Source organism: Macadamia integrifolia, chromosome 5 (genome assembly GCF_013358625.1).
Source record: "Macadamia integrifolia cultivar HAES 741 chromosome 5, SCU_Mint_v3, whole genome shotgun sequence".
Taxonomy (NCBI): Eukaryota; Viridiplantae; Streptophyta; class Magnoliopsida; order Proteales; family Proteaceae; genus Macadamia; species Macadamia integrifolia.
In genome coordinates, this window is record NC_056561.1 from 97607 (window position 1) to 117469 (window position 19863).

General features: G+C 39.1%; 1 protein-coding gene across 2 annotated transcripts; it reads left to right on the forward strand.

Moving 5' to 3' along the window:
* The first annotated feature begins 370 nt into the window (after positions 1–370).
* Positions 371–19859, forward strand: LOC122078529. 2 transcript variants are annotated; one of them, XM_042644541.1, is made up of 8 exons: positions 371–559; positions 1100–2385; positions 8881–10237; positions 10543–10822; positions 13703–13810; positions 13914–14192; positions 16981–17124; positions 19131–19859. In XM_042644541.1, exons 2-8 carry the CDS (start codon positions 1161–1163, stop codon positions 19317–19319), a joined length of 3582 nt encoding a protein of 1193 aa, XP_042500475.1. In that variant the 5' UTR covers positions 371–559; positions 1100–1160; the 3' UTR covers positions 19320–19859. The 2 variants fall into 2 exon arrangements, with proteins under 2 accessions (XP_042500475.1, XP_042500476.1); XM_042644542.1 differs by lacking the exon at positions 371–559 and having other exon boundaries at positions 700–2385.
* Positions 19860–19863: the final 4 nt, after the last annotated feature.

Below are 19863 nucleotides of genomic sequence, written 5' to 3' on the forward strand. Positions count from 1 at the left end.
ATTATTGCCTTTCATTAGGGAGTGGGGTAGTTATTTCATCCCCCAAGTGTCGAGGGACCTTTGGGCGTAGCCCCCACAATAATCCACAGAGAACATTTCCCTTCTCTTTTGATTACTTAATTATCCTCCCCCATAAACCCACATAAAGAAGAAAACATCAATACCTAAGGGTATTTCGGACAAGTTAACCGGACAATGGTTAATTTACCTTAAAAAAACCGGACCATAGTTATAAAGTGAGACAGAGAGAGGGCCCCTCACCATAAGCTTTCAATTATTTTTTAACAATAAATTATTAATTTTTAATATAATCTTTTTTCTCTGATGCTCTCAGAAATTCAAACTCAAATTCAAAATATATCGAAAAAAAAAAATATCCCCCTGAACCAGCGTTCTGGTGGTATTTTTTAATTTTTTAATTTTTTTTGTTATTGTTACTGTTGTTTCTGTTTTTTGATGGCGATGGAATCCAGAGACGATGGCATCCAATCCTCTCTCCCGCCTACATTGAATCCTCACGACAAGTTCTTAGATGTTCTTCGAACGTCTCTTTCGATCTGTAAGTCCCTCTCATAACAACTCTTTACATTTCTTCCTCACTTTTAAAAGCAGGCCATGTTTGTTTGTTTGTTTCTTGTTCTACGACACACAAAACTTTGTTCTCTTTGTTCTTCGAAAACCAACAGAGGTGGGTTTTGTGGGGTAGGGGGGTGAGGTGGGTGGAGCTCTCATTTCTCCCCTTCTGACAGCTTCGCAAGTTCTCTAGGGTTTTTGTTGGAGCTGCGGATCTTTGCGTTTCCAATTGTTATAATCTCTCTAGGGTTTCCGAAATGGGATTTGGGTTCTCAAGCGAGGTTTTCAACTGGATACTGTCTTTTACAGCGTTTTACTTCTCGTCTCCGTGAGCAAATTTTAGAATTGCGAGTATCGAGAAAATTGAATTTTTCTTTGTTTGTTTTTGGAGCCACTTCAAATAAAAAAATGTGGATTTGGGTTTGTTTGGTATTGTGTGAGTGTTTTAAGAACGGGAAGAGTAGAGCGCTTTTTTTTCCCCTTGATTTTTGTTTTATGTTTTGTACATTTGCATTGGTGTGTGCAGGTGTCACGGCTCTTTTTTTTAGTATACGTTTGTAGGTTGGTTCTTGGTAGTGGTGTTGGCAATGGCCGACTCTGTAGAGGCTATTTTGGATTTCCTCCGAAGAAATCGATTCTCAAGGGCTGAGGCGGCTTTGCGTGGTGAGCTCGGTAACCGTCCGGATTTGAATGGATCACTTCAGAAACTCATCATGGAAGTAAACGAGTTGGGTAATCAGTTGAAAGAAGAGGAGGAGGACAAACCAGAGGTAAGCCACCTGGGATCAGGTCATCAGAGTAGTGGCGAAGTTTCAAAGGAACTTATTGTCAAGGAGATTGAGTGTGGAACTAGTAGAAATGTCTCTGATAGTAAATGGAGAACTACCTCTTCTGTTGGGGAAAGAAATGTTCCAACTGAATCTGCTGGAACGACTGTGAAGAACTTCTCTTTTACTCAAGGTTCAGAGGACAACTCACCAGATCTGCACCCTTGGAAATTTAATCCCAGTAATGGTCCTCTAGATGCACTGCAGAAGGATGCTAGTGTTATTGCTACTAACTTTTCAGAGCTTCAAATTTCTGAACAATCAAAGCATCTTTCTCAGGCTTCTGATAAGGGGAAGAAGGTTGTTGGTGTGATAAAATCTAGAGAAAGTCATGCTGCAGAGTTGGGTTTGTCTGGGGAACAGAGAACACCATGGCTTGGAGGTGCAAGTGCAAGTAAATCCAGTTTTGAACTGAAATTTGACAGGAGTCAGACTGGTGACCGCAAAGAACTTGGTCAGCAATGTGGACCAAATTCTACATCCTCTAAGGATGGCTTGGTAGACAGCCTGTGGTTGAAAAATGAGGAACCCACACCTTCACCTTCAGATCCATGGAATGAGTGCTCCATCAAGACTGTTTTCCCATTCTCCAGAGGTGATGCATCGACTAGTTATGATAGTGCTCTTGCTTCTGGTGACAATAGAAAAGAAGGAACGATTAAATTAGAGACTAATGATATCAAGGCAGCCATGAAGGAGCAGGTGGATGAGGTTGGAAGAGCTATATTTTTTGGGAAGTCTTCGGGAATTTCAGAGCAGAAGAATGCCTATAGCTTAGATTTACCACTTGTTTCTGAGAATCACAAGGAGGAGTTGCCAAGGTTGCCACCTGTTAGACTAAAGTCAGAGGACAAGCCGGTAAATATTCAGTGGGACGAAAAGTTTGATCCCCATGGACATGGAGCAAAGCTCAACAATATGGACAACCCTTTCTTGATAGGATCATTTTTGGATGTTCCAGTTGGACAAGAAATACATTCAGCAGGTTTGTTTTGAACTTTTCTTTTTGAGGCACAATCCATGGTTATGGATTATTTTGTTTGCCTTAACTACCAGCTTTCTTATTGTACAAATCATGCTGGCTGTTTTTTAATATGTTCCTTTCGAATGACTTGTTTCAGAATAATTTCCTCAGGCCTTGTCCTGCCACTTTATGGTGTTTTGATTTATACATACATTTTCATATTCCCAGGATTGTTTACCCATGTATTCTTGTAATTCTTTTGTCATGAACTATTCAAAATTGATTTTTGACAGGAGCTTATGTGTCCATAAGATTGTCTGTAATCCATAATTCAATATGGAGAATAACTTTGTGTGTGGAGGTTTGAAATGAGTGTTTTCATGGGACTAATCCTTTTATTTTTATTTTAATTTTATTTTTTTCTTTGTTGTTTTTGGTGGGGGGTGGGGTATTCCAGCCGGAAACAGCCTCTCCACGAAGTGAGGGTAAGGCTGCATACTCTCCCCAGACCCCGCAGTGGCGGGAGCCTTGTGCATTGGGTATGTCCTTTTTTTACCTTATCCATAAAGATCCATTAACTGAATATTGAATGTGGTAGAACCTAGAAGTTTGTTTTATGGAAAATGGATTCTGTTGAGATGTACATCAAAATTTTTTTTTCCACCACTGACTTGGTTTGCATTTGCGGAAAATATGGTCGATTGACCTGTCAGAATTTCCATTATGTTGAAGTTCTTATCCTGTCAGAGACAGGTTATCCATGGAAGGTGGAAACATCAAACAAGAGAATATATTCAACCAGAAGTGGGGTTGTAATTGCTATACATATAAAAGAGTTTTTCCTGAATGGTGCAGTGCAATCTGCAGCACCCTCCCCCCCAAAGGTCTGTTAATGAAGAGGTTCATAAGAGAGAGTAACATGGAGTTACTTGATCTATCTATGTATTCTCACAACAGTCCATTGTAGACTTTGAAGGGATAATGCAACTCAGCTTCCTATGGCTGTAAACTACAGAGTTAGGATGAAATTGGTGATGTATACATTGACGCTGCCCATCCATAACAGTTTGAGCTTTTAGGTGAAATGGTAGCGAACATTGTAGTAGAGAAGAGATGTTGAATGTTTTACTCCTGGGAAAACAATTCCTGGCATTTCTTCTCCCCCGGTGCTGTGAAGGAAATGCCACGTGAGATCCACATGTGAGGACCATGGGATCTTGGCCTGCACATGTGGGGAAGTGTTGATGTATACATTGACGCTACCCTTCCCTAAAAGTTCAAGCTTCTAGGTGAAACTGTAGTGAACATTAATGTCTACTGTTCTGTTATGGTTCTTCATGATTCTTTCCAAATTCCCTCCTGGTTGAAGAAAACTGAAGCAAAGGACCTCTGGTAGAAACTGTAAGCTGATTTTTCTCTTGGAAAATTTCTAAGGGACCAGAGACCAGCATATGGACTGCACGTATGACCAGCCTGCTGATCATCTTTGTTTGCAATTAATCGTGGGTTACAGCTCCAAAGCTCAATTTTCCCTTCAATACTCCAAAATCCATGCATATGATTATTTCTAATCAGTTTCCTAATCGACATGTTGCATAAGCATAAGGCACCAGAGAAGGATAAAGAAGAAATAGTGGAGGTTGATGTGATATTGTGGTTACATTTAGGCTAGCAGAGGATAATGAAAGAGGCTGCGGTGATATGTTGAGTTTTTTTGGTCTCTCCTGATCACTTTTTGTGTCTAAGCCGTCACTGATGGAAAGTGACCATGAGATGATGCATTTTAGAATTCAGACTCATGTTTGTTGTTGAGGACAGGGTTGCAGCTTGGTGAGATGATGGTTGAACTCCTAATGTTGTGTTTGAAGTTGCTAATAATGAGGCTATTGTGCTCAAAGAATGCATGACTAATTGACAAACCTGAATAGTTGTCAAGGGGTTGCCTAGGCATCTTTACCTGGATTGGTGCCTAGGTGACACCTTAATTTTTCTCCCTTGACCGCCTTGGTTCGCCTAGGCTCCATAACAACTAAGACCTCATCCCTAGCTTTGGAAGGTTGTTTGGGTCAGTTATAGAAAATTGGCGTTAAGTCCATCTTTTCTTTTCGATGGAGAAAAGTATTAAAAATCCTATGTTTAATTTGTGTTGCATTCTTTTAGCTCCTCCTTGGTTATGACACCATAGTCCAGTATTCTGGATATACGGACCACTAGGTTTGATCCTGGTGAGTGCAAGATCAGCTTGATGTGAACAGAAGACTTTTGTGATGTGAACTGTGAAGTTGAAGGAAGTTGTTTGTTCTTACTTTGGAAGATGTCAATGTTTAGGAGTCTGTTGTTCTCTATGCAACTTAACATGTCAGAGTCTTCTGAAGGCAAGAATTGATGTAGCACCTATGAGCTAGCTTGTCCCTTTGGAAAGCACAGCTTTGCAAAGAGCAAAGCATACTTGGCTTTGGCCCTAATAAAGACCAGTCATCCAGTGGGCCCACTAACATGGCTGATTGTTTTAAGGAAACTCATGGGCAAGAAATTGGAGTTTTGGGGCTGGTTTTGGACCTGGCTGAAACTGAGACAACTCGGATCTCATTTTGAGGTTTTGACCTTGGCCTCTCTAGGTTGAAACCCAGGGTCTAAACTCGGGTTTCGACCATGGGTTTCGTTTTGGCCAGGCCCGCCGAAACTAAGTGAACTTGGAGGTTTCGGTCAATTTCGACCAAGATTTAGTTCCATGCCCATTGGGTGTTGGCCTTTGTTTTATTGAGTGTTTAAGTGGGCCCTAAGGGATCCGATTTCAGCCCTTGGGATCTGGATCCGCATCAGGATTCCTTCTCATGTCTTCCCTTTTTCCGCTTTCTTTTGTTTCTTGTTTATTATGCTGTTGTCCTTTTCTTTCTTTTCTCTATGTTATTTTGTGTTTCTACCAACGATAGACTTTTTCCCACTGCCTATGTTGCTCTCTAGTTTTTTTAGATGGAATTTCTGCCCAGTGTAATAGGGTTGAAAAGGATGAAAATAGGAGCTGAAATATGTAGCTGATGAGCTGGTTGGTGGTTTGTGGATAAGGGTTCTTTACTGCTCCATGACTAGAGTTTTTGTTTGGCTGTCTTAGAGTTGGGGATGATGAAATTGATGGGTTGGATTGAGGAAATTTAATAGTGTGTGGTAATGTTAATAGAGAAGATGCAGAAAACATTGTTGTCAATGCGATTGGGTGACCATATGTAGTATAACAACGATATAATTATGCTAGTAATGACCTAATATGTGAAAACCAACATATAATGAGCAAAGCATATGATATAATATTCTTGGGGCCATGGCCGTTGGTGTTGTCATTGTTGTCAATATGGTCAGTTGGTTAACACGCTCACACATGGGTTCTGGGTTTGTTGAGGAAGAGTCATTGGCAGATGACTAGTGTGGAGAATGGTCAGAGCTTTAGATAGTAGAAGGAATGCAGCAACTTCCCAAAATCGACACTGAAAGGGGGTGATGTAGATAAGTCACTTGGGCTTATTTTATTGCAAATAAGCCTTGGGTTGTTATATATGTGTTGGGCCTTTGATCCCATGGATTTTCTTTGAAATGAACCACTTTAATGGGCCTAAAATATGGGTAGAAGATATAAAAATGGGATTTAATTTATTAATTTAGTTAATTGCTATTTAATTCAATAAAGGCCCATTAGGCCATTGGTCGGTTGTAAAGTCCTATATGGATTATTAGTTAGTTAGTTCTACTTCATGTTGGAGTCATAAAGTCAAGTCCTAGTCCTATTTTGAATTCTTAGTTGTAGTAGGAGTGTATAGTCCTATTGGGAAACTAGCTCCTAGCCTCCTTGTAGTAGGAGTGTTTAGTCCTATTGGGAAACTAGCTCCTAGTAGTAGTTTGATTGCTATTCTGCCCTCTATAAATAGAGGAGCCATGTACTTATAATTTCATATTTGAATGAATGAATTATTGAGTGATTACTTTTTAGCTAAAAAAGCTATTATTGAGAGGTGAGATGCCTAAACCTTTGAAGGGTGTGATACCCAAAACTTGAGGGGTGAGATACCCATTCCTTTATTTTCTTTCACCCTTCTCAACCCTCCATCGATTCTTCTTTTTCTATTTTTATTTTCTGTTTATTGTTATTAGAAGTTCAGACCTGTTAAAGCATACAAAATCAGAATCAGCCAACCTGTTCTTGAAGCCAATCGACCATCATTGCTGTCCAAGTTTGAGATCTGATCTGCAGATCCTTTGGAGGACTGGTTCCATACTCTAAGAAGATCAATCGATCATCTCTTGAAAGTTATCTGAAGAAAACAAGTTGCTGTTCTTGCAGAATTCTTCGCATTCTCTCTCCTAGGTCTGAAAATCAAGAAAGCGCATAGCTCCATAACCAGCCGTCAGAAGCCCTTCATATTTGGGGGTCTTTGTACCCTCCCTAGGGACTATCTACACCAAAAAGTGTAGCTCAATCGGACTCCCACAGACCTGGCCGCACCTTTCTCTCTCCAGCTCTATAGAAGGCCTTTCTCTCTCCTATCGGGTTGGGTTTTTGGGCTGATTTTGCTCCTATATGGGTATTGTATCATTGGGGGTTTATTTGATGGGATTATTTCTTTGTTTCTTGCTCCTATTTCTATTGTTTGGGGTTATAAACTACGGAGTTAGTTACTTGTAATCTACTCCTGCATTAGGGGGAGATTCGACTTTTAGTTATCATATTTGACAGTGGGCCGATGTTGAGTGGAGCATATAAAGTGTCGACTGATATCCCAATATGTTCAACATTTGTCACATTTTATTAGAGACTTTCATGGGTATGATTGATGTCGACGTTATCCATTTATTTTGTATTTGATTGTAGGCTAGATGTTTGGGAAAATGCTTGAGTTAATATTCATGATGTGGGAGGGATTTTTATTTGATTGAGCTTGTATTTGGGGCAAATCATGTAAGCCCATTGTTATTTGTAATATCGGTGTCTAGTGGGCGATGGACAGAAAGGTTTTGTAGCACCCTCAATCCTTATGGTTGTGGCCGTGTAAACCAGGGGTTGTGGCTCCTTGGCAGTTGTGGCTTCCTAAAGGCAGGCGTTATAGCACCTTCACAATTGTAGCTGTGTAAATCAGGGGTTGTGGTTCCTTGGTCGTCGTAGCAATTAGAATTGTGATTCGGAATTGAGCAACATACAGAGGCCTGTTAGGGTATTGCTTGGTGGACGTAGGTACATGTTAAACCACATAAAAATCTTGTCTCCTGTGGTGTGATTGTTGGATATATTCTTGGAATGTGTTTTCTACAGGATGGGTGTGCACACCTGATAGATCTTGCCACAAGGTTGTGTGTGCATGTGGTTGAGAAGCAAGGCGTGTTACACGACTGGTTATGTGATTGGTAAAAAGGCTAGTGCCAACCAATCTGTTCTTGACAGCCATGTTTGTGTGCCTGTGTAGTTGAGTAACTGTGACACTGACGAGTGAGTTGAGAAACAAACGAGTTGAGTTTAATTGAAACAAACGAGTTGAGTTTAATTTTTTCGGGTCACTGATTCAACTCCTCATTTCACATTGAGACCAATAAATATAATCATATTCATCTGAAAACAAAGCATAAACTAAGAGCATAATAGTATATAATTAACAAACAGAATTTTAGAGCATGTAACTATGTAAATATGCATCAAGTATGGTTCCATTTATCGCAATGCTTCACAATCTTGTACAAAAATCACTAAGAGGGTTAAATAGAGAATCTATATAAAAAAATAAAAAGCAAAAAATACAATAAGGCAATGCTCCTGGACACCTAGGCGATGCTTTGACAACTATAGCAGAAAATCTGGAAAAAACAAAAAAATTATATAATACAAACCTCCAAATCCTAGCACAAATGGGATTTATGAAAGTGAAGGTCTACTGGATATATTGACATATAAAGGAGATATAGCAGTGAAACAGTTGTACCATAATAGGAGAGACGGAAATGATTTGGATATAACAGATTAGATAGAAAAACAGCTGCGGGTTAATTAGGCAAACTAAGAATTGAAACTTGGGGTCTGAGCACAAAATCTGGAACTTTAGAATCCAATCTCTGTTGAACCAGAAAAAAAAGGTCAAGTGGTCTTGTGGGGCCCCTCTAGCTTGTGGTTTAATAAGAGCTGATTTCTCCCCCCTCCTGATATGTACGACTAGACCAGGTGGTGTTCTGGTCTGCTTTCCTAGACCAGATGGTGGTCCTGTTTTTTCGTTCAACTTTATTGAAATCAATACGTTTTGTTAACCCTGATTAAGTTCTGCTGGACTGCTTTATCAGGCTAAATTCTGGTTTCTTGTGGTGGGACTTGTCATCTTTTCTCTCTCTCTCTCTCTCTCTCTTTTTAAATTTAAAAACTGTGGCACAAATGCGCCCTTGCTGTTGTATTTTTTATTGTACTATATGCATGGTTTTGTTGACTTCATTATAGGTATTTTCTAAACTTGTGTCTTTAAGCTCTAATCTTGGGAATGGTGATAACAGGTGGAAAGAGGACTCTTGGAAGTAGTTGGCTCTCTGTAAGTCAGGGCATTACCGAGGATAATTCTGATTTAGTTTCTGGTTTTGCTACTATTGGTGATGGCTTGAGTGAGTCAGTTGACTATCCAAATGAGTATTGGGACTCTGATGAGTATGATGATGATGATGATGTGGGATACATGAGACAACCAATCGAAGATGAAACCTGGTTTCTGGCTCATGAAATTGACTACCCAAGTGACAATGAAAAAGGAATGGTGCATGGGAGTGTTCCAGACCAGCAGGAAAGAGGTCAAACAAAAGAAGAGGACGATGATCAATCTTTTGCTGAGGAAGACTCCTACTTTTCTGGTGAGCAGTATTTTCAGGGAAAAAATATTGAACAAGTTGTTGCTACAGATGATCCTATAGGGCTTTCGATAACCGAAATCTATGGAAGGAATGATGAAAATGATTTAATAGCTCAATATGATGGGCAGTTGATGGATGAAGAGGAACTAAACTTGATGCGTGTGGAGCCTGTTTGGCAGGGTTTTGTTACACAGACAAATGATCTCATCATGTTAGGCAATGGGAGAGTTATCAATGAGTGTGAAAGGCCTCGACCTGATCATCTTTGTATGGATGATGAACAGCATGGTTCTGTTAGATCAATTGGTGTGGGGATCAACAGTGATGCTGCTGATATAGGCAGTGAAGTTCGAGAAAGTTTGGTTGGAGGAAGCAGTGAAGGGGATTTGGAATACTTTCAAGATCATGATGTGGGTATTGGTGCGTCCAGACATTTGCGACATGACACAGATAAGAGATATTTTGATAAATCAAGTAGGGATAAGCGGAGGGCAGCTAAGCAGGGTTCTGATAAATTCATTATGGGGGGTGACAAGGCTACCTGTGCTGTGACCACAAATTTTGGTGATGTTGGCTTTTCTTTCCCACCCCCAAGAGGTGGAGACTCAATGCAGGCTAACTCTAGTAAATCTTTATTTTCAGGAAGGGAAAATGCTATGACTGGTGATGAAACTGATGATTGTGGCAATGGTTTGATGGGGACTGATGACATGCTTGCCACATGGAAGCGGCGGAGCAGTGATTCATCACCTGTGAAGAGTTCTAGAGATGAAAACAATGCCAATATTAGCAATTCTACTGCTTCAACAGTCTCAAACTATGGGTATGCAGAAAGAGAACATATTAAAGAAGGTGAAGATGACAAAGCTAATGATGTAAGAGAAGAAGATCCAGGGACCACATTAGAGGATGAAGAGGCGGCAGCTGTACAGGAGCAAGTGAGACAGATTAAGGCACAGGAGGAAGAATTTGAAACTTTTAACCTCAAGATTGTTCATAGGAAAAACAGGCAAGTTTTTCCTCTAATTCTGGGTCTAATGGAACTCTTATAGATTTGTTTCAAGTATAAAAATTGGAAGCCCTCAATAGTTGATGTTTTCTAATTCTATCCTTTTTCTTTATTTGATTTGTTCTATACAGCCTGTTCTACCAGTATCGTCTTTCTGATTAAGATTAAGAGATGCTGTTCTTTTGTTTTCATTCTCTACTGGATCTCCAAGCAGAAGACGACCTCACCACTTTTCTTTTACTTATGTTAGTTCTGTCTGACTTTTGTCTGACTTTTGTCTGAATTTCTTTTGTTTTGTTGCTCAGAACTGGCTTTGAAGAGGATAAAAATTTCCATGTTGTTCTAAATTCTGTGATTGCTGGGCGGTATCATGTTACGGAATATCTTGGATCAGCTGCATTCAGTAAAGCCATTCAAGCACATGACTTACACACAGGCATGGATGTCTGTGTGAAAATTATTAAGAACAATAAAGACTTTTTTGATCAGAGCCTTGATGAAATAAAGCTTCTCAAGTTTGTCAACAAGCACGATCCTGGTGACAAGTATCATATCCTACGCTTGTATGATTACTTCTATTACCGAGTAAGTGAGAATTCTTCTCGACTTGATTTTTTATTGTAACACTATTGTATCTTGATTTTAAACTTTTCTTATTATAGATATTATCCTAGTTTAAACTGCTTAATAATGTTTCAATTGCCAATAATCTTCTTAGATTTATTTCCTAATTACTTCTTTGCCAGTCATTACAGTGAAAGAGAAAAGATCACACCTGGGAGAGAGAGAGAGAGAGAGAGAGAGAGAGAGAGAGAGAGAGAGAGAGAGAGAGAGAGAGAGAGAGAGGAATCTAGAATGAACAACTAGGATCACTATAGAAGTCAATAGAATCAGGTTATGGACAGAATTGACTGGAAATATAAGAGATACAATATCTCATGATTCAACGATTAGATCTAGACATAATTTTGGTTGACTGTATAATGTAACCAGACCTATCATTTGATATGAAATTCTTGAAAACCAGAAATCTAAAAATAGATGAAACCCAACTAGCTTAAAATTCAAGCTACGAGGCAGAGCTGAGAAAGGACTGCAGCTTTGATTATCAGATCTAAGGAACAGATCTGGGATCAATCTAATAAATTGCTGTGCTTAGATTTGCAGTTCAGATATAATAGCTAGCAAGTATAGATTAAGAATTAGATGGTGATATAAAGTACTGGAGAATTAAATTCAGTAGATAGATGGAAGGAAAAAGAAAGAAATTCAGAAACGATAATGGATGTAAGGATAAGGAGAATAAATGTGAAAGAGAGAAGATTACACCTGATTTCAGAGATGAACAGAACTTGTAGAAGGAGATCAGATCTGGAATACCAGTCCTGTAAGCACCGCTCAACAGCTGCAAAACTCTTAGAAAACTTCAAATTTATGCTTAAATCTCGATTAATTTATGGGGTTGTATACATTTATAAGCACTTTAAAATAATTCTTATTGATGGGGTTGTATACATTTACAAGGACTTTAAAAATTCTTACTCACATTTGGACTTCTAATAACTCTTAGAAAACTTCTAATTTTTGCTTAAATCTTGATTAATTGATGGGGTTGTATACATTTATAAGGACTTTAAAAATTCTTACTCATATTTGGACTTCTAATTACTCACACACTTCAAAGTGTATAGACTCAAAACAGCTCTCTATCTATTTAGTAAATATCATATTCTAACTCAACTCTTATACTTGACTATTAATCTCGTGCACTGATGTGACCCTCAATTCATGGGCTTATAGTTAAGGTCCAGTTCAATACTGATGTCAACCCCAATTTATGGCCTTATGATTAAGGCCCAATTCAATACATAGCCCCAAGTAATCACCCCATGGCCCATAGATGATAGACTTCTTTTTAGCCCAATTTGACAGTCTTGACTGCATTAGGGAAGCCCATTATTAGTACGAAGAGATGCCCTGGGAAGGGCAACAGAAAATGTTATTTCTCCTGACAAACAAGAGAAATTTGCAAAGCTTCTACAAAGTCATTCGGTTGGCTAAACTTCGGTGTTTGGTTCCCTTACTCAGACCTACTGAAAGTCTGAAATTGCTGATGATTCTGAGAAACTTATCTTAATATAGCGCTGGATGTTAGTTTATATTGAGACGTGATGATCTCTGTACTGAATATCTTTGAGTTGAAGATCCTCTTCTACTAGGGCACCATTAGCTCATGCACCACAGATCCGAGTAGAATGTAGCTCATTAGGATTATGGATACCGCAGTATCAGGAAACTGCTGGACAATACACAATTTATCTAGTGTTGTATGTGTATTACCACGTGCTACTTGTATTGATTCTTTGTTGAAAATTTCATTGATGATGCTTCATTTTATTTTCAGTCGTCCTACAAAGGGAGAGGTGACTGTATCTGCCAAATAATTTGAGTGAGCTGTGTCTTTAAAATCCATTAGGTTTATAGCTGTACAGGCAAAGAACTCATAAGATATTGGCTACGAGGCGAAGCCACTATACAAAACGGGGCCTAGAAATTAAGTTAATTCAATATGTGTTTTAGATGGGGTATTAAGGGAGTAGTAAGGAAGTTGATCAAAAATTATATAAATTGAGTAAAGAAACAATGTTTCTGAAGAAATTCTTTAAGAGGTGATGAAGAGAATTTAAGTTTCTTCTGTGGTATGGGTGCCGCAGCTGTCTTGGTGAAGTTTTCTTGACAAAAATTTCAAGTTTTTAATTCAAGATCCTGAAAAATTAGGCTTTGAACGATTAGGCGTTGCTGGGCTGGGTTTTGATGATGCTTGATGGCTTTGATGGATTGGTGGTGGTTAGTGGTGATTTGAAGAATAACAGATGTAACTTTGTGACTGATTCTTGAGTGAGGGAGGTGATTTCTCTTCATGCCTTATCTGTTTCTCTATTTCATTTGCTGAAAATTTTGCTAGTCAGTGCTCTACATAAAGACCTGGGTCATTGTAAAACTTCGTGCAACTTCCCCTTTGAATGATTGCCTGCATCCTTACAATCTTCAGTATTTTCCCTCCCTAGTCCCTAGTCCCTAGTCCCTACCTATTTCTTCAATTGTCGAGCCTTAAATCCTACATACAGACCATAATTTTGAGTGCTGGTTGTCCTGAATCGCGGGCCTTGTTGCTTGTGGGTGATTGGTAATTGTGGATGATAATTGATTCATATGTTGCTGTTTCTATCGCGGGGTTGGGGTTGCATTTGCATATGTCGTGTGTGTTCGATTGGGGTTTAATATCTGGTTCTGTGCTCTCTATCTGCGTGTGTGTTGGGGTGTGTGTGTCAAACTAGTAAATCTAGTGGATCAGGGCAATTTGTTGCTTTAGTCAGTCACCTTATTTACAATTAGGAGATACCCAATATGATTGATTATTGCTGGATGGTGAAGCTGTTTCTGATTTGTATTTAACATGCCCAGGAGCATTTGCTGATTGTATGTGAACTTCTCAAGGCAAATTTATATGAATTTCACAAATTCAACCGGGAATCTGGAGGGGAGGTTTATTTTACAATGCCAAGGTTGCAGGTTTGTCTGATTCTAATTCTTTGGAAACCTTGAAGTTTGTATGCTGTTTGTAATGTTGCTGTGCAAGCATACAGCTGACCTTTTTTGGAGTTTGCACGTGCAGTCGATTACTATTCAGTGTTTGGAGGCTCTTCAGTTCTTGCATGGTCTCGGTCTTATTCATTGTGATTTGAAGCCTGAGAATATTTTGGTAAAGAGCTACAGTAGATGTGAGGTGAAGGTTATAGATCTTGGAAGTAGCTGCTTTGAAACAGATCATCTCTGCTCCTACGTACAGTCCAGGTCTTATCGTGCACCAGAGGTTATCTTGGGCCTTCCCTATGATAAGAAGATAGATGTATGGTCACTGGGCTGCATCTTGGCTGAACTTTGCACTGGAAATGTAAGTTGTACGTTAATTGTCACGTCACCATCAATATTTTTCTAATATTCTGTTCTTTATAAAGCAGGTAACGATTGTTCTTTTTCTTTGAACATGGGCAACAAGTGTTCAAACACCTTTAGTCTTATTCAACTTAAACAATAAGAGATTGGGTTCTGGCATGTTTTCTGGATAATCATTGTATTTACTGTTTAAATGACATGTTTTAAAATTTAAAGCTCTTGTGCAGGACAGTTTTGGTGCCATCAGGTTTTAGATGCTTTTTCGTGTATTACATGTTCAAGAAGCATGTTGTTGATTGTTGCTGAATCATTCTAGCTGAAAAACGCTGGTGAAATGAAGCAGTTTTGTGGAGGTTAGCTTTAGCCTACTTGATCTAGTGGGTAAATTGTGTATGGTCCATATGGATCAACTGGGACCAATGTAAATTATGGTTTAATGCCTATAAATCGATTAATCAGGGATGCATGGAGTTTAATAATTTTTTCATGAAGAGTATTTGGGTGGCTTTTGAGGAGGAGTTTTGGGATAACTTTTGGGTTAAATTTGGAAGGGTTGAACTTGAAATAATCTATCTGGTTTGAGTGGTGATTGAATGAGGCTTTAGGGAATGGAATAAAGGATGATAAATCATGAAAGGTTTTAAAGGGGAAATGGTAGTGGATTGAATTTCCTAAGTGAGAAGATTGCTGACTGGTGCTATCACCTTTGAGAAAGTGTTTGTGAAGCCTTTCCAATTCTATGGCTCCTTCAGACTCTTTGTTAGCTGATATGCCACCTGTACTGCATCATCCATCGTAGTACTGAAAGCCAAACCAGCATCAATATGAGGGTATGATCCATTCCGAAACTGTGCCACTAACACCTCTTTATCCGACTCAAAGTCAAATCGAGTGTCTTAAGTAATTAAGTCCGCTACATAGTCCTCAACTGTCATACTACTCTGCCACAACTGTATGAACTAAGGGTGCATATGCTGCTTATAGTCTGTAGTAAAAAAAAAAAAATCTCTGGTTAATGGCCTCCTTCATCTCAGGCCAAGTGTTGAGCAACCCAATACCTGGAGTTTAATTATGCTATTGGTACTTTGTCCACCAAACTAGAGCCGTACCCTTCAGCTTGTCTTCAATTGATAAAAGTTTTCTGACCTTAGTCAAGCCATACCATCGAAAATGATCTCCAGGCTATGAGTCCAGTCAGGGAACTGTTCCAGATTATTGTCCCCATAGAACTATCAACACACAATAACACCCCCCTTGCATGTGCAGGCCTACCTACACACATGTGACACCTTCACGTGGCACCAAGGAGCACAAGGCATAGGGGCACAACAACACATAACTGATAACACAAACCCTCGCACTTACTATGGATAGAACACCCAACCTCCTGTTTCTGATTACCATTTTACAATTGCTTATCCCAAAATCTCAAGCTGTTAAATAAAGGTACAATAATGTATATCAACAGACAAAAACAGGTAGTTAACAAAGAGGGTGCAAGACTTAGCCCTAAACATGATCCAAGTCTTTTGGAGATTACTGGTCTTCAGCATCCTCCTCATTGAACATTTTGTTCCATTGGATGCCTACATTGGCAAATATCGCAGTGGATGTACAATCCAAACTAGGATGGGACATCTTGAAGGGCTTTGGGTTCCTAGTTTGTATCGTTATGATCTAGTGCTGTTTTCTTGTGGGAATCTGGTCTTGATTCTTCGTTCGTGAACAATTTTTTTCTTTTCATTCACACAACATAGGGGTTTGGGAAAGAAAAAGGGGAAAACCTGTTTAAAAACTATAGATGTAACGACCAGCTCACAAAAGACACTGCTAGTTTAAAATAGTAGCTGATATAAAATTCTGAAATGTCTAGTGGACCAAATGGGGAATCATATTTCCCTGTATGACCAAACTAATCCAAGAATCCGTTGAAGATTTAATTCATATGTTAGGGAATTAGATAAAAACACTTGAGCTCTTAGGGTTGTGCTGCAACTATGGGGTTTGGTAGTATTTGAATTAGAGAAATGGTACATGTACCAAAGGAACATCTTATATTAGTTTCATGAATGACTAGAAGTATGGCTTTGAGTAGAGTTGATTCCAAGAGGCTCCATGTAGCCAACCCTTTAGTTGGGATATGGCTGTGTTGAGTCGAGTTAAATGACTAGAAGTATAGACTCTTGCTTTAGTTTGTAATTTGCAAGTTTGCTTTTCAATTTTTTTATGAGAACCTTTTTATCAAGGAAATAGCTCAAACTATTTATCCTACGTCCTGATTCAGTAAGAGCAGCAAGGAAAATGTTTACCTGTCAGAACTTACTATTGTCAGAGGCAGTTCTCCAGTTTGAGATTTTTCTTCTTTTTTACCTCCCATTATTTTCCACTACTAATTGGGATTGTTTCTTTTCCTTTCTTTACAATATATCGAAATCGATTTATTTCCAAAGACTGCCTTTTGTTTATTTATTTATTTATTTTTACCTTAATTGTCGTGAGGATTCTGAAGTTTGTGAGTCTCCATAAAATGCCAAGTTGAACTGATGTGACAGAGAATTGGGCGTTATGCTCTTAGTCTTGTTACCCTGAAACTGGTGTCTAATTGTTTTGTAGGAATTTTTGTTTAGGTCAAGCATAATCTAACTTTACATGTGATCATGATAGCAATATTGCTTATTTCGTCAATAAATAAATCCAGATTCCTTTGTTTTAGTCTGTTTTCTTCTAATAAGCTGTCATGGCCTTTAGGTTTCAAATGGCAGTAACTTTAAATTTTCTTGCTGCAGGTTCTCTTCCAAAATGATTCACCTGCAACTCTACTTGCACGTGTAATTGGAATCATAGGTCCCATTGACCAAGACATGCTTGCAAAGGGACGAGATACATACAAATATTTCTCCAAAAATCACATGCTTTATGAACGGAACCAGGTAATTTATTTTCCCCCTTTATTTTGATAGTCTAATGAAACTGGTTATTTAATTGATGTAATAGAAATGTACACTGAAGGGTGAGAAATACAACCATAAAATCAATAATGTTAATTTAGATTATGGTAATGGTAGTGGGGTGTTGGTTTTGCTTAATCCTGTTGTGACCTTGACTCCCAAATGAAACAAACCTGCCCCATCCTGTCATGGATTTGAAAAAAATGAAATTTCCTTACCTCTTAAATTATGAAATGCAAACCTATTCCCGCCCCACCTCACATACTCTTGTCGCATGGTATGTTGTAATGGGGAAGGCTCTAGTAAAGCTCCACACCAGGACAACTAAATAATTGAAAGGTGACCACAAAGGAGAAAGTGAGTGAATTAACAGTAAAAGGTTTCTGTCAATCAAAAAAACATGAGGGCTTTCTAATTCTGTCTCCAATTTCAGAAAGCGGAGCTTCTCATGAAAAATAGGAATCACCGGTAAAACAGTTCTTATGGTTGGAGTTTTGGGTGGGAGGAAACCATATTCCAACCTGAACCTGTAAAATAAACCATATTGCAACCTGAACCTGTAAAAAAATTATCATGTCTAAACCCACCTCCCATACCTATCAAAGCCTACACTACACCAACCTGGGTAAGGGGGCATAGGGGCAGGTCTAGTTATTCGTTTGAGTTTCTCAAATGCTATCCGTCCAGTAAAGCATTTAAATATTCTTATTCTGTTCTTTGGCATGCCTCCATAACTTATCTTTGATACTTTAGGAATCAATTTAGGTTACCAGTTTCTGTTCATGTACAACTTTCTCTGCACAGTTATTTAAAACTACTAGGTTTATATTGTCTGATGCATTGGCTTGCTTGATCTGCTTCTTGAATGATCGTGTAGCACCTTATGTGGTCATAAACTAAACTAACTACTTGCAAAAAGTGTGTGATGCAGCGAGTGCGTACTATGGCTTTTTTTTTTGGGGGGGGGGGGGGAGGGGGTTGGGTTAATGGGCCATATGGGGGCACATGGCCCAAAACGAGGGGAATTGATGCATTGGATGCACTCCATCATGGCTTGGAATCGGGTGTAGTCCAACATTGGTCAGGTAGTTTGCAGCTGCTGGGGATATTACTTTTGGGAAGGGCCTCTCCACCCTGAAGCTCTGGCTTTGGGTTGGATGCCATCAGTGGTCTACTGAATGGTATATTATAATTGTGCCCGACCTTTTTTCATTTTCGTGGAGTTATTGAACCACTTGTTCATGTTCTATAGCGCCTTGATTGTCTGATTGTTACAGATTCACAGATCACCATGTGACCCTTTAAAAGTTCTTTCTTAAGGCTTGGAGCCTTGGACTACCCAATTTTTCTTTGCAAGTATCTATATGCTGGTACTCATTTTGTGCAGGTTAAATATAATGGTTTTTGGAGTTATGCTTCTTGCTTAGTGTACTGTTTCCTGTGGAACTCATCCTCTGTTTGGAATCCACAATCTAATATTTTCTAACAGAGATTGTTCAATACCCAGTCTACTCTGATAGTTATAAAGAAGGGCCCAATAACCTTGCAACCCAAACTTCCACTACACAATATTTATTTATACTTGGTAGCATTGGTAAAATGATTATCAAGTTGGGCCGTTTATTAACCCGTATCTCTGGTATGAATCCGTTGAATAATTCATCCAAGGTGTTCTGCAAGTGTTTCCCCTTGTACTCCATGAATATTACATATTGGAATTGGCGTTTTCAGTTATGCATAAATTCCTTTATTTAAACTGGAATTGAAGGAGCCTGTGGCCCTGACTGTTGTGCTAGTAAGGCCTGCAGGATTTATTCCCTAAGGCCTGGTTTTTTATCTGCTTTCATCCTCCCCAACAAACCCCCCACCCAAAAAAAGGGAAGAAAAAGAAATTGTCACATTCAAATAAATAAACAAATTATTTGTAAGACATTGTTAGGGTTTTCTGATTATAGCAATTTTTTTTTTTTTGCTCTGTTTTCTTTCAGGAGAGCAACAGACTAGAATACTTGATTACCAAGAAAACATCCCTACGGCACCGGTTGCCAATGGGGGACCAAGGTTTCATTGACTTTGTTGCCCATCTCCTTGAAATAAATCCAAAGAAGCGTCCAACAGCATCTGAAGCTTTGAAGCACCCGTGGCTCTCTTTTCCATATGAGCCCATCTCATCTTGACTGTTCAACCCCAGATGTGAGATATGTGATGAAAAACACCTGTTACCCTGTGGAACAATCAGAAGTGTGATACATACCACAGGTGTTGGCTGCATGGATTTGGCCTTCCCACATGTATGGGATACATGGGAAGGTGTATTTGGTTGGAATCTCTTCCCCTCCTGCCTAAACAAAATTGTCAAGTTGTATGTTAACTTGCTGTAACTCAGAATGTAATTTTTGCTGCCCCAAGTGTTCTAGATTTTATTGATGGCTTCCATGGTGGGAACAATCGTCACTCTGTTGTATATGATGTGATTATTCTTTAAGGGTTTCTAGTAATTGCTTTTGCAATAGCTCGTATACCGGACGTTTGGTTGGTTCTAAAATATGGAAGTGGCCAGCATCGGGTTGAAGCGTGGGAATGGCCTAGTGCGTAACATGAGCTGTTTTGCCCCTCCAAAATTGTTCTTTGTATTATTATCAGACATGTAACGCAGATCCTTGGACTCGTTTTGCAATGAAGCCATGGTTTTTTGTGGGGGGGACAACCCCAATGAAGTGT